Consider the following 24,919-nt stretch of genomic DNA (forward strand, 5'->3'; position numbering starts at 1 on the left):
ACCATTTTACTTAGGAACTTCAAATCGCGTATCACGAATCATTTGATTTAGATCGGAAATTCGCGTATTGCTACTTAGAGCGGGTTAATGAATCAATTCGCGAATTGAATGATTCCGGGCTCGGAGTGCTAATCTGAAATGATGGTTCGCGAACCATTATTCAGATTCGGACTTTGGAGCGGGTTCGCAAATATTTTGCTTCAGATCGGAACTTCGGAACGCGGATCGCAAATCATTTGATTCAGATATGTACTTTGGAGCGAATTCGTGAATCATTACGCAAATTGAATGATTCGTCATCCGCGCTCCAAGTCCTCAATTGAAATGATGGTTCGCGAATCTCATTTCAGATAGGGACAAATTGGAGCACGAATCGCGAATCATTTGATTTAGATCGGAACTTCGGATCGCGAATCACTTGATTCGGGACTTCGATGCGGGTTATCAAATCATTTGTGACGCTGGACCACAAAACCAGTCATGAGGGTCAATTTTCTATGATTTATACATCATTTGAAAGCTTTTTATTGATGCATGGTTAGGATAGGAAAAATTTGGCCAATACAACTATTTGAAAATCTGAGGATGCAAAAAAAAAAAAAAAAAAAAAAAAAAATATATATATATATATATATATATATATATATATATACACACACATACATATATTAAATTATTGAGAAAATCACCTTTAAAGTTGTCCAAATGAAGTTCTTGGCAATGCATATTACTAATCAAAAATTCTGTTTTGATATAGTTATGGTAAGAAACTTACAAAATATCTTCATGGAACATGATCTTTACTTAATATCCTAATGAGTTTTTTGGCATAAAAGAAAAATGTGTAATTTTCACCCATACAATGTATTGTTGGCTATTGCTACAAAAATACCCATGCAACTTATGACTGGTTTTGTGGTCCAGGGTCACATTTCATTTAAATAAGGGTTTCGGAGCGGGTTCACAAATCTTTTTATTATTATTATTATTATTATTATTATTAAACTGTGGTTTTCCTATAGAAAAAGTGTAGTAACCATTTTTTTTTTTTGTATAACAACAATTTTACTATAGTTAAACTATGGTTAGCATAGGAAAACCATGGTTAATTTGTTGTTACCATGGTTTAACTATAGTAACCATGTGGGGTTTTTCTTTGGAGTAAGGGATGTGTTGTCAGGTTAGTCTCTCCTTCTCTCTGCTGTTCATCTGGATTCTTGTTTGATGCTAACCTGAAAGGCCTTCTTGTGTGTTGCGATTGTAAAAGACACTACACCACACACACATTTTTTCTGCATTTAATATTATAGTTATAGATGAACGCTACACTGTCTTGTAGGATCAGCACAGAAACACACCATCAGCTATTAACAATGAATTTTAATGTTCCACCTATTAGACTTTTATTAACATCTACACCTATAATGCAAAAACAGTAATTATTGCTATATAGTGTAACAAAAATTACACTGTAAATCTGTCTACAATGAAAAAGACATTAATTCATGAGTCACAAGATTTAAATTCCTATGATTGTCACCCCTAGTGAAAAGAATGTGACTAGACTAGTAATCTCTTACTTTACAAAAAAAAAATACTTTTACTTAGCAGATACTTAGCAGATGCTTTTATACACTGATTGCTCTGTTAGAACACATACACAGAATTAAACTGTGAAAATTGATCTTTCATTATTATCTTATTTGCACTTGTGTCTGTTCAAACCCAGACTACATGTTTAAAAATCTTGTCAGAGGCTCTGCTAGATTCATAGTAATCACAGTAAAATATGCATGATATGCTGCTCACTCAAGGCATTTCTGTTTGTGTTCTTTGAAAACTTTGTTTGAGGGAGAAAGGAAACATGATGGATACAGCTACAACGACATTCATTTATTTTTATATAAAAACCCACATAGTACATTAAAAATAAAACCACACAGATGCAGGTGACAGAGAGACAGCAGTTGGTTAAGTCCGTTAAAGCATCATACAGCGCCGCCTGTGATATCGCACCCGCATCAAGCTCACACATGCTTTAAAGTGCTAAAGAACTTCAGCAGGATTTCATAAGCTCAGTACCGCACATTACAAACCGCAACAATTACAGACCCTGTTTAACATGTACAAGAAACGAGCAAAACATTTGGTTACAGGCTCCCAAAACACGTTCTGTGACACGACGCACCTGAAACGAGTGAACGAGTGCATTCATTCAACGCAGCAAAATAAACCACTCTGATAGGGGGGGATGTGAAAATAAAGTGAAAATCAATTCATATCATTGACGCAAAAAACAAACAGAAATGAACTCATTAAAGATCAGAATCACATACACGGCACACGTGCTGCTCTCCATACTTCAGTCCACTGATCTTATACATCAACACAATTTTTATTATAATTTTAATTATCACAAACATGTAAAGCTCAATCTAACTGTCTAAAGCATTCCGAGAACATAAGTCTCCTTTATGCAGTCACATTGTTTAAAAAGTTTGATTAGTATGAGATTTTACTGACAGAGATAAAGAGCGACGTAATCCACAGAATAACACGCAAATCAGTAGTAGGACGCATCCCTAAAATGCTCCAACTTGAAGATGACGACGTTTTTTTTATCATTCGTAAACGGGCAATCAAAGCACAAGACTAGTGCAGCACAACTACAGAATAAACTAGAGAACGTCCTTCGATCAGAGGTAGGTAGTGACAGTCGAGACAGTCAGATCCCTTTCTAGCCAGTCATCTGGTTAATAAAGCGCCGAGCCTGCGATTACTCAATAAGGCCATGTTAGTCCAGTCAAGACATTCGCCTTGGCGATAATAGTGCATATGTACATTTAAGGTGTTCAGGTCTGTCTCATAGGAATCGTATTCAGCTTCCGTTGGATCAGCACCGTTTTGATTCATATGCTACATTTTATTAAAGTGTTTCAATAAAACATTTTGTGTTTCACTCGATTACAAAAAAATCTCTAGCACATATTCATATCTACATGCTGTACTAGAATGTGTTTGTTTTTAAGTACTTTGAAACATTTCTACATTTTGCAGGTGCTGCTACAATCAAAAAAAAAAAAAAAACATTAGTGCACAATCATGTGGTGTTCAGTAGTGAATTCTTGTGTTCGAATCATATCGCTTGTCATTCTTGTTCTTAAGCTCACTTGACTGCATGTAAACGATGAAAAGTAATTAACAGTATCAGTGCACATTCTTCAGAAAGTGACGTTGTGAGGCTTTGCATTAGATTTGGGTGTATTAAGGTGCCCGGCGTGAAACCTGACAGTGTGTGAAACTCTGATGTCATCGAAGGCACGTAGGCACTCGAGATGGGATTTGGCTCTTAAACCAGATTGACTTGTATAATAGACAGCGACGCGCCACCGGCCGACCTACCGTTACGAGAAACTCGAGAGAACTAGATGGAGCTAACAGACGTCGACGGGATCCTCACATGTATGACAGCCGCTTGGCCGTGATAAACTCCTCCAGATGAACCGCCCCACCGCCCAAGAGGCCGAACGCAGGGTACATGGTACCCGAACAGTCCACCTGTCTTTCATAGAGGCAGCGCATGGTGTCGGCGTCGTAGAAAAACACCCGTCCCGCGTCGTAGTCCAGGCAGACTCCGATTCTCTGCGGCATGGGCAGGATGCGGCTGCTGTGATCCCCGGAGGCAGCACCGACGGACGCTTTGGGGATGAAAAGCCGCCCCATGCCGATGGTGACCAGCGTGAAGGGCTGCGATACCTCGAAACAGGCATCTTCGCTGCCACTGTCATGCCCGCTGTCGTGGTCATACCTGCATGGGAAGCAGAAGGAAATTACAGCCAGAAGAAATCAGGGAGAACTTTAAATGCTCCAGATAAGCGTTACACTGCAGCAGGACAAATATTAGCCAGAAACAGCTTGTTTTTTAACGTGCAAAATGGCATAAAACTAAATAAAACCTGCACAAATAAAATGAATATCATATAAGCGGGGTAGGGCAATGTCTATAGTTACATATTAAACTGTAAAATGACTGCAAAAAGCATAATTTACAGTTCAGATACAAGTTTTCACAAAAACAAAGTTTTATAAACTTTACATTTTTCAGAAAAGTGATGAGTCAAAAGTATTAATTATTATATTAATTAATTATTATATTAATTAAATAACAAATTAGGGGTTTGCTATGTTGACAAAAAAAAAAAAAATCTCAACATTTTCAGGGATTTTACCAATAACGATAATTAGACAATATTTTGCTGAGCGTGTTATTGTGCTGGTATCTTAGAAAATACTGTAGACAGTCAACTCCTGAATTTTTTGATATTCTTCATATTCTGTGTGGTCGGTTCACAGCAGTGGTAGAAATTAATCTTTTTCAATCATTTTTATGGCCATTTTTTCTAAAAGTGTGCATCATCTTTTGAGTGAAATCCTTACATTTGGGCTGTTACCAGGCAAATGAAATCAGTATTAACAAAATTCATCTTTGCAATACAGAGGAAACACAGAAGCTGCATCTGAAGTGGCATTTAGACGTATTTACGAGGGACAATGAATGCTTTAACCTGCAGTTACAAATACATAAATGTTTTGAAATTTTTTGAAACATAAAATGTTGAAAAATGATGTTTAAAATTATTTTCAAAATGAAAAGATACTTTAAATGTGAAATTAAAACTGCCAGTACGTGGCAGCAAGTCACTGTTAAGCGAGTCATTGTGATTGAACCGAATCATTTAAACGGTTCATTCAACACGACGCCGTCATGTTGCTCAGAAAAGCAAAACTATGGAAGCCCGTTTCCGCCACTGAATAAAAAATAAAAAAGGTACTAGCGAGTTTGTATCTCGCAATTTTGACTTCTTTTTTCTCAGAATTGTAAGATACAAACTTCGATTTATAAAGTTCTGAGGAGAAAAGAAGACTGATATGTTCACAGAAATGCGAGTTTATATCTCACAATTCTGACTTAACTCGCAAACGTGAGCTTATATCTCACAATTCTGAGGAGAAAAGTTAGAATTGTGAGATAAGTCTCAATAACCTTTTTTTTTTTTTTTGAAAAAAAATGGGCTTCCATACAAAACAGTGCTGTGGCTATGTTTGGAATTATTTTTATTGGCAAAATAGAGCAAAAACTGGAAATTTGGTGTCTGAAATGTAAGTCCCTTAATATTAACTTCTTGTTTATTGAACTGTTGTATAAAACCAATATCACATTTGTAATCATGCTGACTTTTGTAGAAAAAAAAAACAGCACTCTTTGTGAGATATTAACTATTTGAAATAATATAAATGTATACATTTTCTGCCCCAATATCTTGAATTATGTGATCATTCTATATGCATTTTAATAGACTGAATCATGCAGTGAAAGAATGCAATTTAAATGCATATGCACCCTAGTTTAACCTCACTTACTTGCATAAATATATCTTAGTGTCTTAACTGTTTAGATTTTATTTTTTTTTGTAATGCATTAGCTTCCTGTCGATCCACCTGTTCTCATGTACAACTGCGTGTTTGCTGCACAAAAATTTGGGTCTATTTTCACATCGTTCTGATTAAAACAGCAGACAGCCTTATTAAAAAAACAATTCATTCTCTGCCAGTAGATGGCACTTTCGGAGCAGCAGAAATATATATAATATATTTAATGTTATTTCTAACATTAATAAATAAATGTTATTTGCAAGCAAAATGAAATGAAAATTCCATTGAAACTTTTCTGAAGACAGTTGGTTCTCTTCAGATACATTCATAACATTTTTGAAGTCACATTAAGCCATATTGCAATTCTTGTCTTTCCGTCCCCAAATTTAAAATCCTCTCAAAATTATAATTAAAATTTTGTTAAATTATAATTAAGAAGTTTTGTAACATTTAAGACTTTCCATGGCCCAAACTAAATCTAGGACTTTTTAAAACTTTTTAACGACCCGTGGAAACCCTGAATGAGAACGATTATCAAAACATCTGCTAAATGAATAAATGTAATAACACGTGCGTATGTGTGTTTGTGGTCTCACCGTGGACTGCTGGTGTCACGTGGGTTGTGAAACCACTCCGTTAGTTTGGAGTCAGAAGCCACTCCCACTTTAACCATATATGAATTGGGCTCCACACGGAAAGCCCAGTAATGGCGACCGTGAGAGATGCCCGTATCACCGATGATGTAGTCGAGACAAATGTAACTTCCCGTCTGGACGCGCTCGGCGGCCAAAAGGAAACTCATTCCCGCAACGCTCTCCACGGAGTCCCTGCGTTTGCTCAGCTGCAGCCGCTCCGCACTGAATCCGCACTTCTCGTTAAACAGGAAGCCAAACACTGAGGATCAGAGACAGATTTCAGTCAACGGCTATCCAACTAAAGCCCGTTCACACCAAGAACAACAACTATAAAGACAACCATATTGGCGTGCTATATTTGTGGTTCTAACTGTTGTTATGATCTATGGATGATACTATAGAAGAGCAATGTTTAATTAAAAAAAAAAAAAAAAAAAAAACCTCAAACAGTCAGAATAAATAAATTTCACCATATAAAAATGAGGTTGCTACAATTTTTAAAGATATTACTGATTTTGATAATGAACACAAATATACATCTGCATCCTAACTCAAGCTACTATCAAATTTGTATTTCTAAGAGACAAAAATGTTATATTATTATTAATATTATTAATTTTAACACAAACCTGTTTCTTAATTTGAAACAATATTACTCATTAAAGCATACAAAACTAAGAAATTATTATTTTATTAAAATATTTTGTTACAGAAAAATGACTGGAAAAAGTGTGAAGAATTAAAAAAAAAAAAACGAAGTGTTTGTCATGTTCTGACCATAAAGAATATTTTAAAGCCACTTTAAACTGTCTGGTTTTTACAACTTTCACACTGTAGCAAAAATCTGCCTTTAAACTTGAAAGAAATCAAAATTTGATATTTATCGTGATAATTATCGATATCGACTGATATGAAAAAACTTATCGTGATCATTTTTTGCCCATATTGCCCAGCCCAACTGTGAGATTGAGTTAATCAATGAAACTGGGGCTTGCCCTTAACTGGTTTGGGGGGAGGGAATAAAAAAAATAAAAATATCACACTAGTGGTGGTGAAATGAAGTTTTAGAAACATGGATGTTCGCCAGCCACCTGCTGGATAAAAAGAGGAAGTGCATCTGACTTTAGCATTTTAATAATTATTGCTTCACAATTTAATTACATGTTTGTGTGTATCATCACACAGCAACCTTTCGGCCATGAAGTGCAATTTTTACATTTTACATTTCCAAATGACGAATCACTGGCCAAAAAAAAGTTTACAATTACAGTGATTACAGTGTGTATTTGTCATGGTATTGTTTTAACAAACAACCACTTCATTTATTTCAATCAAGAGTGGCAATTATTTTTGGCCAAGATCTTAACAATGGGACAGTCAAGTTGATTCCCAAAGATTTTCAATAGGGTTAAAGTCACAATTCCTCATGCTCTCTAAACTACTTTTCACAATTTCATTTTTAGTGAAGAAACTTAAATATTTCTAAAGCAATTTTTCATTAAAGGTTTTTTTTTTTTTTTTTCAAACCCTTAAAAGTGTGTATTTTCAGCCAGGTTTAAATTAGTTCTTAAATAACAGATTTCCAGTGTGTCGCTACTGAACGCCACTGTATATGTACATGAATACTGTAGTTGGTGCATCAACATCATAAAAACATTGATTTGTGTGTTGAATGTCAAGAACATACCGACTTGAAAATCTCCAACATTTATAGAGCTAATTTAATTTTCTTAAAGCTCAGAGCAACAAAAGCGAAATAAACTGCAAGTTGTTGTATTCAATTACGCAGCGTGACTGAGGTGAAATGGACTTATGCGAAAGCACGGCATAGTACTAATTAGATTTCATAAGCAAGGCTTGTGTGACTCTCACATGTGAAAGTACAAAGTATGGTGTAAAAAACAGTGTATAAAAGATCATCATGTGTCTAATGCAAAACATGTTATGCTCCAGTACAGGATTTATCATTTTTAAACAAGCTTCACTGTCTAACATAACATCACTAGAATGCAGTTTCATCTTTTCAAATTGATCAAATTCTGCATCTGATTAACAGCAACAAAACAACAGAGCCACGATTATGAGCACATGAACACGTGTGTGTGTTTTACCTGGAGCTGGAGGCGTGTGGAAAGTCACCTCAGGACTGCAGGGGCTAAAGACGCCGTTACGGCAGCTCTTCACTCTGAAGGCGTAGCGAGAGTCTCCGACCAGATCAGACAGCACTGTGCTGCAGCCGTAAACACGTTCGCTCGCACTCCAGCGGGATTCCTCTTCCTCCTCATCCTCGGCCCCCAGCTTCCTGAACTCCACAATATGATGATCGGTGGGCAGAGAGTCTTCAGACAGACGCCAGTGGATCAGACCCTCGTTGTAAACGCGGCAGCAAGAGAGATCGATCACTGGAGGGTCAGGAACTGATGAGAGAAATGATCAACAGCATTTCAGTCAGCACAGAATATCTTTTTCAATATGTATTTTTCTATTAAAGAGCCCTTGTTGTTCTTTTTTAAGAGCACCAATCATGCATTTGTATTTTCATATGTTTATTTATTTATTTTGTGAGAGTACAGCACAATATAAAGTTGCATTGACTGCTTACTGACAGTATATTTTTATATTTTTAAAATCATATTTAAGACTTCTTAAGAGCTGCACAAATACAATTAAGACAAACAAACCCATACAATCTCAAAATAAACCAGGTCTCTCAAATTCTCCCAAATGCTTTTACTTAAACAGATTCACATTCACATTGTCACATTCAACTGCCAAACAGGGAACCTGCAAGTTGAAATGCTCATGTTTTGTTCAATATTTACATAGTATTGAAACTGGTTTATGTTCACACTAGGGCTGTCAGTCAATAAAATGTTGAATCCAATTAGTTACATGACGTTTCGATTAATTAATCTAATTAAATCACAAATTAAATGTGATTGTGAAAATGACTGAAAGCTATTTTTATGTTAAATAAGAAAGTATCAAGTAGACATTACAAATTGTAGTTTTTGAAAGAAATATTTAACATACATAGAATTTGTTGTATGTAAATGTTTAGGCTGCAACAGCCTAACGTAAACTATGGAACATAAAAGATAATTTGAAAAACATCTCAGTATGTTTTTTGTTCATACAATGAAAGTCATTGGTAACCAAAACAGATGTTGCCAACAGTCTTCAAAATATCTTTTGTGTTCCACAAAAGAAAGGTTTGAAACAACATGAGGGTGAGCAAATGTCAATTTCATTTTTAATTAATTTAAAAAATTAAGTAAATTTTATTCAATTTAATTTTTTTTTGGTGAACTATTCCTTTAATATATAATTTTTTTTTTTTTTTAATGAAATGACATTAAATCTGCCAGCAGGTGGCAGTAAATGTTTTTATGTTCATTTATTCATTGATTTATTCAAACAGCTGATTCATTCAGGAATTAAGTAAATGGCTCTCTTTATGAATGGACTTTTGAATCATTGATTCACATGATTTGTTTAAAATGTGGATTAATTCAGAAACGGCCAGCACACTGTGTAAAAATATTTTAAAATCGCATTATTTTTTCATAACGTGTTAAACTAACAGCCCTAGTTCTCACATCAATATATGATCCTGTTGAACGTGCAACACCACCACGTTTTGACTGCAACTCTGTTTGTCCATTCCCAAATTTAAGACCTTAAGACTTGTGCAAAGCACTGTGGAAATAAAGGTGACTCGACTTAAGGTCTGCATCTTCATGCATCTGCTGTGAACGCAGCATAAATCTGCCATCACACAGAGTCCTGCTATTGTTCCTTAAAGCGTTCCATCACAGTGAGACACACGTGACCCCGAGGACGAGGCCCGCTGATCACCGTGGAAACAGGGCCCGTCACGGCCAGCCGGTCTGCCAAGAGCCTGGGCACGGCGCCTGAAGCGCTTCTCTTCGAATAACAAGCTATTGATCCAAACAGGAGATGCATTAAGCCGGACGGAGGAGACCATGAGACGGCAGCAGCACAAAATATGGCTGGGAAGTTGAGAGAATCTGTTGTACTGCAGCAGAATTAGAGCTGAGTTTCGCTTCCTCAACAATTCAGCCAAATCGCATTACAGCAAACAGCTGTCGCGATAGAGATTACAGCCATCAGAAGCATTAGTGCTGATCAATAACTTCCTGAAAGAAAGTGCCTGCGTTTCTGCGGTCAGCATTTAGACGCCAACTAAACAGGTGAACGTGTCTCACAACGTTAAAATCTGGATAAAGCCACACTGATTCTCCATCCGCTCCCTGAGAGCCTTCACTCGGCAGGACTGACCTCGCAGCTCAAGGACGAACGGGTGCGTATATTTAGATCAGCAGCGCAGGACAAACAATGATGTGCAGGACAACATGTGAGCGTGAGATGTTACACAAGAGTCTCACTGATTTCATGAATCCTGTAAGTGGATTACTCTGCTAAAGAGCTTCTGCTAACCGTGCTAGTGGCTCAGGACGGCAAGGAGTGAAAGTTTCGAGTGCTTCATTCTTACCACCGCTAAAGCTCAGCTCCTTCAGCAAGACCTCCTCCTTCGAAGTGTCCAACACAAACTCCTCAAACGACGGCGTCGCTGCTGGCTGGAAGGTCTTCAGCGAATCGGTGGCTTTCTGAATCCTGTTGACAAACAACACATTGGTGACCCTGGACCACAAAACCAGTCATAAGATTACATTTTTTTTAAAAAAGAGATTTATACATCATCTGAAAGATAATAAATAAGCTTTCAATTGATGTATGGTTTGTTAGGATAGGACAATATTTGCCTGAGATACATCTATTTGAAAATCTGGAATCTAAAAGATCTAAATTTAAAAAAAAATCTAAATATTGAGAAAATCACTTCTAAACCTGTCCAAATGAAGTTCTTAGCAATGCATGTTACCAATCAAAAATTACGTTTTGATATATTTATCATAGGAAATTTACAAAATATCTGCATGAAATATGATCTTTACTTAACATCCTAATGATTATTGCCATAAAAGAAAAAAAATCCATAATTTTGACCCATACAATGTATTGTTGGCTATTGCTACAAATATACCCGTGCTGGTTTTGCGGTCACATTTCACATTAAACCGACAAGAGATAAAGCATCAACATTTGCCAACAGCACTGCAGTAATGATTTTATGAATTACTTACTTACGAGATCAATACTATCAGATAATCATAACCATGCTACAGTCTCAGAAGAGCATTACAGAACCCAGGGGAATAATTCCATTCATTTTGATGGCTTGAGAAAGGACTTAGGGAGCCGTTCACACAGAACACGTCTGTCTAAAAACAAGAGACGCAGCGCTCAGGAATGTTTTTTCCACCTCCTCCGCCATGTTGCCATCAAATAATCAACAGCATCAAATAACAGTTGCCATGTCAACTTGCTACTATAAACAAAAGGTTGCAACACTTGCCCCGCCTCCTGGATTTTCTGATTGGTCCACTATTTTAGAACTGACATTGATGAACGGCGCTGCGTGTAAAACTTGATCCAGCATTTTAAAAATGTGGCGTTTGTGTGTGCGCAAAGACGTGAGCGCAAAGACATGAGCGCAGCGGTCATACATGTCTGCCTAGCGCGTTTACATAGAAAAACAATGAAAAAGTAGTGCACTGGAATAGAAAAACGCATTCTGTGTTAACAGAATCTCAGATTTTATTTCAGTCTATAAAAATTTTCCAAATTTGCTAAACTTTTGACTCACGGTCGCAAAGGGGCAACAAAATGTTCGAAAGAGGTGGGGACACTTTTACTAAAATGGCTAAAATTCATTAACAGAATAAGATATCTTCACCAAACTTGGTACACATGTGTATAAGCTCAATATTTGGTAAAATTAAAAAAACAAAAATTGCAGAGCTTGACCACTTGGTGGCGCTATAAGACGGGAAAAACACAAAACAGCTATAACTGCAACTGTTAGTTCCATCAACCTGAAATTTGGTATGCAGTGTCTGTCCAATGTGCCACAAGTGTCTATAAGGACATTTGCGCATCTCAAAAAACATGTCTGCCATTGACCAATGAAATTTGAGCACCTTTTAGACAAGGTTAACAGAGGCAGATCGGAACGAAACTCACCAGGCATGTTCGACTCGTGGCCCTAAAGGTCTGTAAGAATTTTAAAAGAAATCAGCCACTAGTTGGCGCTAATGAGTTTTATGACTCTAATTACGTAGTGTTTCACGGTTTTCCTAAAAATGACAATCAAAATCTGGAAAAATCCCACAGACTTACATTGACGGAATGTTCAAATGAGCCAAGACTATTCAAACTCCAACTAACAAACATTTAATCTCCCAGAATCCCTTGAGACCCCTTCTCTGGAACATTTCTAAGCCATTTAAACTTAAGCTCTCATTCCATCTAGTATTACTTAACTAACTATCCTAACTTTAAAACCATTTCAAACTTCAAGCATTTACAATTTATTCAAACTTTCAGGCTAGGCTTTCTTGAGCCAAGCTAAAGTTTTTTTTTTTTTACTTTTTATCTAGTTCTCCGCTATAGCAGAGGAAGAATCATCTTTGAAACAATCGGTATTGTATGATAGGCTAAATATATACACATGACTTGACATGTACATCCACACCAGACTGATCTAAAGAGCAGCTCAGTGTTACCAGCCATAATATCATGTGGCGTATCAAAAACAATGACTCAGGGTTTGTGGGAAAGTGAAAGTCAAAGCAGCTTTGTGGACTAATAGAGATCAGGATTACAGTGAATGTACTGTGAACCTTGGTTAAATCTAGAAACACAAGCCAGCACACAAAGAATCTGGATTATAGACACGTGGCCGAATCTGACGCTCAACTAATCATCACCAAGCGTGATCCCGTAACGAGCATGCCAAGACAAACCGGCGAGTGACGCCTGAGGAGGTCGAACCTGACATGCAGAAGTTTGGCTGTCTGGACGAAGCAGGACTGATCGGTCTCCTTCAGCACTTCCTGTGCGTATCCCACCAGGCCACTGTTCTCCAGCATGCCCTGATACTCCTCCACCTGAGTCCGCAGACGCTCCACACGCAGGTTCCTGCACTGCTCGATGGACCGCAGCATCTCCGTCTTCCTCTCCTGAAGGGTCTCGAACAGACGCTCAAAGTGTTCGTTGGCGCGTCTCTCAGCGAGCTGCCCGTTCTCCTGCATTCAGAACAAGATCATGAGACAACAATCCTGCTGCCATCATGCAAATACACTGACATTGACCACAATCTAATCATGGTATTTATGTTGGTTTTTTATGACTATTTTGAGAGTTACCTAACCCAAACTAATTTGCCTATTTAAAATATATAGGGAAGTCAAAGAAACAAAACACATGAATATCTGGAAAACAACTTGTTATACCCTCAGAATGAATGTTGGTAAGCAGTGTTGGGGGAACGCATTACAAGTATGATTACATTTTCCTTTTTTCCAAAAACCCAAACATGACCTTACATAGCTGCTTTGAAACAGCCTATATTGTATGAAGTGCTATATAAATAAAGAAGACCTGTAGGAATATGTGCATAAAATACCATATTTGTTTGCTACTGTCCACCACGTTACCTTTACTAGGTAACACAGTTGACGGGTAACTTAGTTGACATGCTTAGTGTTTTGGGCCTATACTCAACATGGAAGCCTAGAACCACTGAGCATATGGTATAATTAGAAATATATTTTCATAAACAAAACATAAGTTTTATTTAAATTGTCTTGTTAAAATTTCCAGCAATAATACTTGTGTAACACTGTTGACAGTCAATCCATCCACTCTTGACACAGGTTTGCTTATTCAACCAATATTAGGGAAAAGAGAGAGAACATAAGCATCAGGGCTTTATATTGATGAAAATATATTAAAAATATACTTCACGGACATGAGATGTACCCACGATTATAGAATGACCCAGTAAAGTATCACAACTTTTTAATTTACAAGAAAGTTACTTCTGCAATTACGTAATGCAAGTTACTTTGTTTTCCCCATGTACTGACTGATGTGTCTCCTGTCCTGTGTTGAGAGAAATCAGGAGTACATGCAGAGACAGAGATTCTTCCCTCAGTCAGAGGATTATTCATTTCACTTTTGGTGTGAAAGATCTTGTACAGTCACCAGCAAGCCCAGGCCAGGTGAAAAAAAATAACACAAAAGTAACGTAATGAATTATCTTCTTTAAAAAGTAATGCAATTAGATACATTTCATGGAGTAACGCAATATTGTAATGCATCACTTTTAAAAGTAACTTTCCCCAGTGATCGTGGTAATTATTAATGGAGATTAGAGTGCTGTTTGTCATGAGCTAGCCTTCAAGCGGACAACAGCAAAAAAAATAAAAATAACATGGCACACCAAATCATTCAATACTCCAATATTAAAAACGCATTTACTCCACGCTAAAAAGAACATATAAATCACGTCAGCTACACAAGATGAACACGGATTGGGCGGAGCACGTATGTTCCAGTCGTACTGAACAATCAGGATCAGGCGGGAAATGGGCTCGCCGTTACCTCTGTGTGACGGATCAACACCTCCAGCTCAGAAATCTGAGTCCTCACTTGGTCTTCTTTGCTAATTAGGTAATGGATACTCTTCGAGAGCTTCTCCTGTTGATAGAAAAGTTAAGCCCATTAGAACACTGTGGAAAAATCGACCTCCCGCGTGATTTCCTAACAGCACGAGACACCTAATACAGCTTTTGTGAGTGCCGTGATCTGTACAGAACATCATAAGATAGAAATGATACATTAAAAATGGATGAGTCACAGCTCGTGTTTGCAGTCGGCTAATATTTCTGACTCAGCAGATGCTGACAGAGACTGAGCGATTGACCTCTGCCTGCGGGCCGCTTCATCACGGTCCCTCCCCGCTCACATCTATTCACCAGAAACACAATAGCGCCTGTTTTTGGCTCAGGCATGAATACTTTAAAGGAGTCATGAATTGAGAAAACAGAGCTGATCTTATGACCTATAAAAGGCCACTTGCACTATATAAAAACAGACTGGAAGTTTCAGAACTCAAAATTTCCATTAGTCCACAAAATGTAAGCTAGTTATAAAAAAAAAAAAAAAAAAAGCATTGTGAGAAAAACATTTCTAAAATAAAAAGCAGTTCGTGACCCCTTTATGATCTACTCTGAACACGGACAGGCAAGCAAGAGCAACGAATGTCATTTAACTGGACACACCTTGAGGATCTTGTAGGCGCTGCTCATGGAAGTGACTTTGTGATTAGCGTGAGAACCGCCAAGCTTGCAGAGATGACACACGGGACGCCGACACACCTCACAGTACATGTTGACCTTCTCCATCTCGTGTTCAGGACACATTAGCACCTGGAATCCAGGGTTTCATAGATTAGATCAACAACAACACCAGCTAACACACGTGCAGCATATGGGCGGCGGATTCGACTCTGACCTTTGGTCTGAAGTTGGTGGTGGGTCCCACGTACTCATGCTGGGCTTTGGGCGTTCCCCACGGGTGGTTCATTTTGAAGCACTCGTTGCAGAAGCTGGCCTTGCAGTCCATGCAGCTCTTGGTGGCCTCCTGAACGGGCGGTTTGCATGCGTTGCACATGATGGCCACGGCCGCGCGGGCCGCTTGACGGTAGCGTTCAACGATGCTCTCCAGCGTGAAGTTTCGGAAGAGCATGCTGATCCCTCGCTCCCCAAGATCAATATCATGCTGACAGCCTGGACATGGGAAGGTGGTGACGCGGGGAGTGACGGAGGAACGCCTCCATCCGGGAGAAGATATGGACCCTGATTCAGCAACATGTGAGAGGCGTCAAAATAAAGGGGGAGGAATGGATGGACACACACACGCACACACACACACACACACACACACACACACATACACACACAGAATAAAGCACTAATGATCAAAAAAGGTCAGACACACGTGGAGTGACTCAACAAACAGCAGACAGTGATCTGGACACGAGAAACAAAAGATGGCCACTAAAAACTAATTTAAGCAAAAGAAACTGAATGACAGGTGTGTTTAAGTTATTTCACAGCGCTGAATGAGATCGAGATCACTCTTTTTAAAGCTGCAGTGTGTCATTCCTGCTCCACAGTTGGTTTCCTGACAGGTTTCTACAAACACATCATTGGTCAATCTGACTGATGGCCCGTCCCAAACCCACCTGATGGTCAAGTCAGAGTTCTGGCTGCTCAGTGTTGTTCACTCCTCAGAAATCAATTAGTGATGCACTGAAATTAAGATTCTTTCTTCCAGAACCAAAACCAAAACCAGAAATTCTCACTGGGCTGAAAACTGAAGCTGAACATAATTCTTTTGATTGTCCTTGTTCTTCCCTTAGGTTGTGATACTACCACTGTGATACATCTATTGTACGCTCCAACAACAATTTTTTAAAAATCCTGTAATAATTTAAACACTGCTTACAACTACAGATAATTAAGAATACACAATGTTTATTTTTCAACTTCTAAAGGAACAGGAACTTTTTTGACTGTGTAAACAGTAGCATGACTTGTAAACAGACTCTTTGCAAAAGTGTAACCCAACCCTAACCTGGAGTTTCAACTGTAAGTGTGACCTCACTACGTTCAACATCCATCATTAAAGGATTAGTTTACATCTAGAACAAAAATTTGCGCATGATGTATTCACCCCCTTGTACAATTTATGCACTTTTTAACCTCAAATGCTCATCTTGTCTAGCTCTGCGATGCACATGTGAACACTGGGTCAATACAGTTAGGGTACATAAAAAAACTCATTTTCTCCTCAAAATCATCCTACATCGCTGCAGAAGTACCGACCCAGTGTTTACAAAGTGAACATGCAAAGAAGATCAAATGGCATTTACAAAAAAAGGTAAAACAGTGATGTAGGACGTTTTTGAAGTTGGAGGAGAAAATGAGAGGGGAGTTTTGTGACATACCCTAACTGTTTTGACACGGAGTTCACATGTGCATCGCAGAGCTATACAAGACAAGCATTTGAGGTTAAAAAGTGTATAAATTGTGTTTTTTTTTTTTTTTTTTTTAGAAAATAACCAATCGTTTCGCTAGATAAGACCTTTCTTCCTCAGCTGGGATCGTTTACAGCCCTTTGAAGCTGCATTTAAACTGCATTTTGGAAGATCAAACTCACAGGCACCATAGAAGTCCACTATATGGAGAGAAATCCTGAAAAGTTTTCCTCAAAAAACAATTTTTTTACAACTGAAGAAAGAAAGACATGGACATCTTGGATGACAAGGGGGTGAGTATATTACCAAGAAATTGTTGTTCTGGAATTAAACTAATCCTTTAATCACCATTTTTTTAGTGCTCAAAATTTCCAGTGATGGACAGATGATCACACACAGCAGCTTTAAAGATGAACCTTGCTCTCCAGACTGTCCAGGTCAGTGTCACAGGTTTATGCAGGAAATTCATTTTAGGGTGAAAGAAATCACTTCTCCAGCAAGCATTGATGACAAAGAACAACAAAGTGAAATGCAAACAAACACCAAACGAGAGACAACATCACACCGGAGGATGCAGCAGCGACACACGTGCAGCACAGATGGAAGGAAGCGACGCATGCGGACGCGCTACAGCACCATGATGATGGACTATGATGGACGGAGATCTGAGCGAGGGCCAAGTTCAGATCGGGACGTGGCAGTGAGTGAGCGAGCATGACTGAAATAAAGCGTGTACTTAGGCCGTGAGTGTGCTGCGCCGCTCGGGGAGGGGAGGATGCCGCACGGCATGCTGGGACCTGATGCTGCCGCAATGAGACTCAGTGCAGAGGGGGAAAAAAAATAAACGCTCAGACCAGAAACGGGCCGATCAGCACAAGAGACGCCCGTCCCCTACAAAACCACACATCAGCCTGTCAGTCAGAACCTTACGGCTATTAACGGCTTGTGTCTGGAGGCGGGATGTTAATCGGTTAGTCGTGAGAGGAGCGTTTGACACAGAAGGGTAGAGCGGGTTCTGAGCATAGAGCGTTTCGTTGAAAGTGAAGATTATCATGTGACGAGACGTCTGCTGCTAGTTCACTGCTATTTAGCTAGCTGCTGTTGTCGAGAAGACAAATGTCTTAATATTCTCTCTGGGATTCCTGTGCTCCTCCACGGCAACACTAAACGCGCTCGTTCTCACGGTCACAAACGCACTGCAGAGATTTGATACGGGCGTCTGTCAATATGCTCAGCGGACGCTCACCAGAGTTTTAAAGGGACAGTTTGCCCAAAAATTAACATTTGCTGCTCATTTAGTCACACCTTAGGATATCCAAGATGTAAGTGACTATTTCTCCAGTAGAACAAAATAGCTTAGAACAAAGATTTTTAGCTGAAACCATGACACTGATGTATGATTTGTTAGGATAGGACAATATTCGGTCGAGATACAACTATTTGAAAATCTGAAACCTGAGGGTGCAAAAAATTCTAAATATTGAGAAAATCACCTTTAAAGTTGTCTAAGTTCTTAGCAATGCATATTACTAATCAAAAATTAAGTTTTGATATATTTACAGTAGGAAATTTACAAAATATCTTCATGGAACATGATCTTTACTTAATATCATAATGATTTTTGGCATAAAAGAAAAATAGATCCGTTTGACTCATACAATGTATTGTTGGCTATTGCTACAAATATACCCATGATACTTAAGACTGGTTTTGTGCTCCAGGGTCACATATATGAACTAGCAGAGAACAATTCATTCACCATAGGATCAAATACGCCAGTATTTTGGTTCATTTTCAGTCGGAGTGACTGTCAGACGTCTGAAAGTGAGTTTTGATCGAGTAACTTGTACATTTAAACTGCCGGGTTTAACCAGTTCAAAAGAGTGATTCGTTTGTGAGGCTCTAGATTTTCAGTAATAATGTTGTAAATAATGTTCATTTTCTCAAACAGACCAATTGTTTCGCATCATAAGACCTCACTGTCATTGTCAGGAGCAGAGCTGGGTAGATTACTTCCAAATTTTAGGTAATATAATCAGACTGCTTTTAGATTACTTTTGTCCTAACTCGTTTATCACATTGATCAACATTACGTCAAGGTTTCCCAAACTGGTGTTTGTGAAGGAGCTGTAGGGGGTTTATGAGTTTAATAAAAAACTAATAATTAATTAAATACATTTTTTAAATTAAAATAAATGTTAAAATCAAATTTCGAAAAATCAAAACATTTTATTTATTCACCTGCATGTCATGTGACCATAACCACCAATGAACATGCAAATGTGATACCTAATTATTAAAATATTTATTTTAAAATCTCAGGGGTACTTCAAGATTACACTGATTCACAAACTTTTATTTTGTCATTTGATGACAAATTAAAAGTTTGTGAATTTGTGCATTTTAATGTGTTTGAAAGACAAAAACCTTCCAAAGACAAAGAAATACATGGTTAGAGTGATAATTCAAATAAAAATCAATGTGTTCATCAGTAGTTGATACAATGTTGAAAAGATTTTTGTAAATCAGTGGTCAAATGCTGTGTCGCCACCTCAATAATGACTGATCTTTGTGTGATTGTCAACAAATCTTGAGGATTTTCTGAACATATATAAACAGTAGGCTATTTTAGAAAGGAACACTTAAAGATGAAAAAGAGGAATTAGGGATAATCAATAAATTCTGAATAATTTATTGCTACTGTGTAAATTATACGTAATCCATAAAAAAGTAACTGCAGTCTGATTATGAGTATTTTAAAAGTGTAATGTAATCTAATTACAAGTACTTCATTTTAAGAATCTGATTAGATAAACCAGATTATAAGCAATCAGTTACTATTCAGCTCTGGTCAGGAGCCACGTGTATAAATTTTGTGTTGCCTGTACATGTTTTTGACAAAATGTTGGTAGCCATTAACTTCCATTTAATGAATCACCAAAGATCACGGTTCCAGCTATAAATCATCTTTATTGTTCCACTGAGGAACACAAGTCACCTACATCTTGTATGACACGAGGATGAGTAAACGAACAGCTAATGTTTATTTTTGGGCGAACCATCGCTTTAAGCGGCAGCGGCATCTCGTCGTGATTCATTCCATACGGAAGCGAGAAGAGAGCGCGAGTGTACAGGGGTTCTAGAGACACAGTACTCACTACAGCTAATTAAATTACGTAACCCACATCTACCTCTCCCTCCAAACGACCTCCTCAGCGAGGCTGCAGGCAACAGAGAGAAAAGTGAAACAAGACTAACAATGGTTAAACGTGAACAGAAGTGGAGTGAAACCTGATTCACAACCAATGACTGTACGAACATGAAAACAGCATCACATTTCTTGGGGGAAAAAACTGCAATGAAAGCCAATAGTATAAAAGGAGAGATGAGGAAAAACACTGAAACAGCAGTGAGCAAAACCTCCTCAATCATTCCTGCGGTAATGAACAAGACGTTTTTATAACCGCAAAACAAAACAAGTTTACCCCAATTAATCTGCTGTTGATCTCACCCGAATTCTATGAGGACAACAGCAAATAAACAATATTTGGACCTAGACAAAACACGTCACCTAAAATAATGCACAGTTTTATAAATACTAACAGTTTAATAGGCTTACTGCAAGTTCTACAAGTATTTTTTTACTCTGCTGTAAAAGTACTTTTCAAGTGTCTGTACTTTATCAGTGTTTTTCTTTAGAAAACTTTACTTCACAACATTCCAAAGCTTTTTACTGTACTACATTTCATATTAAATATTATTTAATCCTTAATTAAATTAGAAATCTATTACTTTCTTACTTCTGTTCGAGTAAAAGCAATTCAAAGACTTACTTGAATACAAGAAAGTACTACATTTTTAATGTTCTTAAGTATTAAAGGTAAAACAAACAACTACTTTTATTTATGAAATGTAGTGCAGTAAAAGTATGACATTGTGCTTTGGAATGTAGTGAAGCAAAGTCTTCCAAAAAAAAAAAACAAAAAAAAAAAACACTACAGATACTTTTTAAATTTACTTGAGTAAAGTACAAAGACTTCGGTACTGTCCGCCTCTGAATTTAAGACTTGTTTAAGACCAAGTAAAAAGAATATTTCAGCTCCCAAAATAACGAATATGGAAATAACTTACTGATCCTCCTGGTCACCCGGCAAGATAGCGCTATTCTTTCTCAGTATTTTTGTCTTGTTTTTTAAACCAGTTTATATTTACTTGAAAAGCTAAAGATTGGAGAATGGAGAATGGAATGGAGAAACGGATCAAAATGAAGTGAGTTTATGATTAAAACAAGAACAGATATCTGCCAGTGAGCTAAAATCAACTTAATTCAAAAGGAAAACAAGGTTTAACAGATATTATTGTTGTTTTAAGCATAAACTTACCTGGTGTTCAATTTATTCATTTATTTATTTTTGTAAATATATCTTGATTTAAGGAAGATTTTATGACCTTTCTGCTATTCTATCTAGATTCCGAAGCAAAAACTGAAAATCACATTACTTCCATCCATTTCCAGCAGACATTTATCCACCCTGATCAATACACTGCATATTTGTGACCCTGGACCACAAAACCAGTTTTCAGTAGCATGGGTTTATTTGTAGCAAAGGCCAAAAGTTCATTGCAAGGGTCAAAATTATCTATTTTTCTTTTATGCCAAAAATCATTAGGATATTAAGATCATGTTTTGTAAATGTCCAACCATAAATATATCAAAACTTAATTTTTGCTTAGCAATATGCATTGTTAAGAACTTCATTTGGACAACTTTAAAGGCGATTTCCATAATATTTTTAGCAATATATTTGCAGCAATAACCAACAATACATCGTATGGGTCAAAGTGATCGTTTTTTCTTTTATGGCAAAAATCATTAGGATATTAAGAAAAGATCATGTTCCATGAACAAATTTTGTAAATTCCCTACTGTAAATAGATCAACATTCCATTTTTGATTCGTAATATGCATTGCTAAGAACTTCATTTGGACAACTTTAAAGGTAATTTTTTTTTTTTTTTTTTTTTTTTTTTTTGGACACCCTCAGATTTATAAATAGTTGTATTTCAAGCTAGTTGCCCTATGCCTACAAACCATACATCAATGGAAAGCTTATTTATTCAGCTTTCAAATGATATATATATAAATCTCAATTTAAAAAAAAAATAGACCCTTATGACTGGTTTCGTGGTCCAGGTCACAAATAATACACGATTATGAGATGGAAGATGCCTCAAAAGCAACTCATCTGAACTGTTTCAGTTCTGATCTTACAGATCTTCTGGCTGAATCGCGATCCAGACTGGCCGGTTACCTGATCGCACCAGGCGGTCCAGCTTCTCCATGCTAGGAGACGGCACTCTGGATCGAGGGCTGCCCGGGTTCGAGCTCTCGGATCCCGCGTCTGTGCTGATCGAGTCGTCATGGTTAGGCAAGAGCAGCTCTTTGACGCATTTGTGGCAGACGCTGTGCTGGCAGGGCAGGATGAGCGGATGCGTGAAGAGCTCCTTACAGATGGGACAGATCAGCTCCCGCTCGATGTTCTTCATCGGCACCTGTCGAGCATAAACACAGCTTGCGTTTAGAGCCGCATTCACCGGGAAAACCTCAGCATCACAGCGACGGAGCGAGCGGAATATTTCCCCTCGAGCGGGTGAAGCACGGTCGGTCAGATGATGCCTGCCGCCGTTTGGGGAAGTTACTTCCATTGTTCACTTTCGCCTTTCTATTCCAAGCGTAAAAAGTACGATTTCCAGTTGTGAAACAGTATCACAAGGACAAACGCCCACAAAGCCTGTGTTTGATCTTAACACGCATTTTAGAAAAATGAAATAAAACAAATTCAAAACAACCGGTTCAACTTTCCCTCAGCAAACAACAGCAGTTTCATTCAGAAGGATGAACCGGACTCGAACCGGATTCGCGGACTTACTAGGAGCGAGCTTCGCCTGAACATCGCGAGCACAGTGAGAGACAAAACTCCTCGTTCCTGATTCAACTTCGCAAATGAGAGAAAATTCGCACAGTTCGGGAATCAATCGAACAACGTGACGCGCCGTTAAGACGCGAGCCGCAGCAACAAGCCGAATGTGGGCGGAGTCATCGGCCGTCACTATAGCAACCCCGCAGCGAAACTTATTATTTAAATAAGGGGCGGGGTCCGCGACAAAACGCTGCATTATACCTGATACAGATCGCTATTTATATCCAAGCCGACTGCAAATTATTAATAGCGCGCCCGACAAATAACCTTATATTCACTGACAGCATTATTACAAATGATGGCAAGTACGGCAAGGTGGAGCCGTGACGTCCTACGAACGGGATTTTGACAGCAGCACAGATGAGTCGGATGAATGAGTGATCATTTCAACATGATAAAAACATGAAGCATCAAAACAACAGCATCATCACGAGTGTGATGTATAATGACTACTGCAGCCTCATCGCTCCATGAAGCGCGTTGTGTGTCCCGCGGCAGATCAGCAGATCGTTTGAAATCATGTTGTCTGACAGCAGCATCTGAACACCATCATCGTCGTCGGATGAAGAGCAGGAGATGTGCAGCTCACCTCGCCTCTCTCAATGCGCTCCACGATGCTCGCGAACTCTGACATCTCCGAGTCCGACATCCTGATGATGATCGATCGCTATGATGATGGTCTGATTATCTGTCTCTTCGTATCGGCATCATCCGCTCGCCAACAGATTCTGTGCGGATCTTCTGTCATGAACCGCTCGCCGATTTAGAGGGAAATTTCATTCAACCGGAGGATCATCTTGAAGACGCGAGACTCCACCCATACGTCACCCTGTGGGCGTGGCCTCGTTGGACTGACAGCTCTTTGTGTAGATCTGCCATCTGATGAAACTTTCATCAGCTCACACACATATGAACAGATAAATGGCTCTCAAACTAGAAAGCACGTGTGTGCAAAACGTGTAACAAAAAGTGTAAAGACAGAATATAATCGAAATGCTCATGAGAGCAGAGTTTGAACAAAATCAGCTCTGTTTTGTGTTTCTGTAGACATGATCAGATATTGACAATAAATACTGTAAGATCATGTAACCCTTTTTTTATCACACAAATTAAAAAGTTTGCAATCAATAAGATTTTTTTAATGTTTTCTAACGGAGTCTCTTATGCTCATCAAGGCTGTGATTTGCAATTTCTAATATTTGTTTCCTATCTTAATATACTTTAAAATGTAACTGATTTCTGTGATGCAAAGCCGAATTTTCAGCATTACTCCAGTATACATTGTCACATGATGCTTCAGAAATCAGTCTAATATGCTGATTGATAATCACTGTTGAATAAAAAGTTAAAAGCAGCGGCATTCAAACAAAATAAAAATCTTTTCTCACAATAAAAAAAAAGGTTTTTTTATCCATTTAACACATCCTGGCTGAATAAAAGTATTAATTTCTTTTTTTTTAAAAAAAAAAAAGAAAGAAAAAAAGAGAAAAACAGAAATTTACTGACTTTTGAATAGTTTTTTTTTTTTTTTTTGTATAATGTAACAAAATGTCTATTATGAATAAACACTGTTCTTTTGAACTTTCTATTTATCAAAGAGTGCTGAAAAAATATCAAGGTCCCAAAATATTGTGCAGCAACTGTTTTCAACATTGCTAATGATCAGAAATGTTTCAGCATATTAGAATGATTTCTGAAGGATCATGTGACACTAAAGACTGGAGTAATGATGCTAAAAAATTCAGCTTTGATCACAGATATAAATTACATTTTAACACATTCACATAGAAAACGTATTTTAGATTGTAATAATATTTCACATAACTACATTTCTTTTTGTATTTTTAATACAATAAATGCAGCCTTGATTAGCATAAGAAAAAAACATTAAAATTCTT

The 24,919-nt window shown here is 37.8% G+C and overlaps 1 protein-coding gene across 6 annotated transcripts; it reads right to left on the bottom strand.

Annotated features, from left to right (window-relative positions):
• Nucleotides 1–1,872: 1,872 nt before the first annotated feature.
• On the bottom strand, nucleotides 1,873–24,216 carry trim36 (tripartite motif containing 36). 6 transcript variants are annotated; one of them, XM_051116277.1, is made up of 11 exons: nucleotides 23,611–24,216; nucleotides 22,353–22,593; nucleotides 20,199–20,261; nucleotides 15,513–15,856; nucleotides 15,281–15,427; nucleotides 14,601–14,696; nucleotides 12,987–13,240; nucleotides 10,585–10,706; nucleotides 8,180–8,485; nucleotides 6,030–6,327; nucleotides 1,873–3,808 (listed from the first exon to the last, which is right to left on the bottom strand). In XM_051116277.1, the coding sequence occupies exons 1-11, from the start codon at nucleotides 23,668–23,670 to the stop codon at nucleotides 3,457–3,459; spliced, it is 2,283 nt and encodes a 760-aa protein (XP_050972234.1). In that variant the 5' UTR covers nucleotides 23,671–24,216; the 3' UTR covers nucleotides 1,873–3,456. The 6 variants fall into 6 exon arrangements, with proteins under 6 accessions (XP_050972234.1, XP_050972229.1, XP_050972231.1 ...); XM_051116272.1 differs by having other exon boundaries at nucleotides 20,232–20,261; nucleotides 23,611–24,215; XM_051116274.1 differs by lacking the exon at nucleotides 23,611–24,216 and adding an exon at nucleotides 22,971–23,580 and having other exon boundaries at nucleotides 20,232–20,261.
• Nucleotides 24,217–24,919: the final 703 nt, after the last annotated feature.

The sequence above is a fragment of the Labeo rohita genome, chromosome 8 (assembly GCF_022985175.1).
Source record: "Labeo rohita strain BAU-BD-2019 chromosome 8, IGBB_LRoh.1.0, whole genome shotgun sequence".
Taxonomy (NCBI): domain Eukaryota; kingdom Metazoa; phylum Chordata; class Actinopteri; order Cypriniformes; family Cyprinidae; genus Labeo; species Labeo rohita.

Coding starts and splice junctions, on each gene's coding strand:
- trim36 (XM_051116277.1), bottom strand. CDS start 23,670: ATGTCGGACTCGGAGATGTCAGAGTTCGCGAGCATCGTGGAGCGCATT. Junction 15,857..20,198: donor ACGTAATTTAATTAGCTGTA/GTGAGTACTGTG, acceptor TTGCTGAATCAG/GGTCCATATCTTCTCCCGGA. Junction 10,707..12,986: donor GCCAAACTTCTGCATGTCAG/GTTCGACCTCCT, acceptor GTTTGTCAACAG/GATTCAGAAAGCCACCGATT.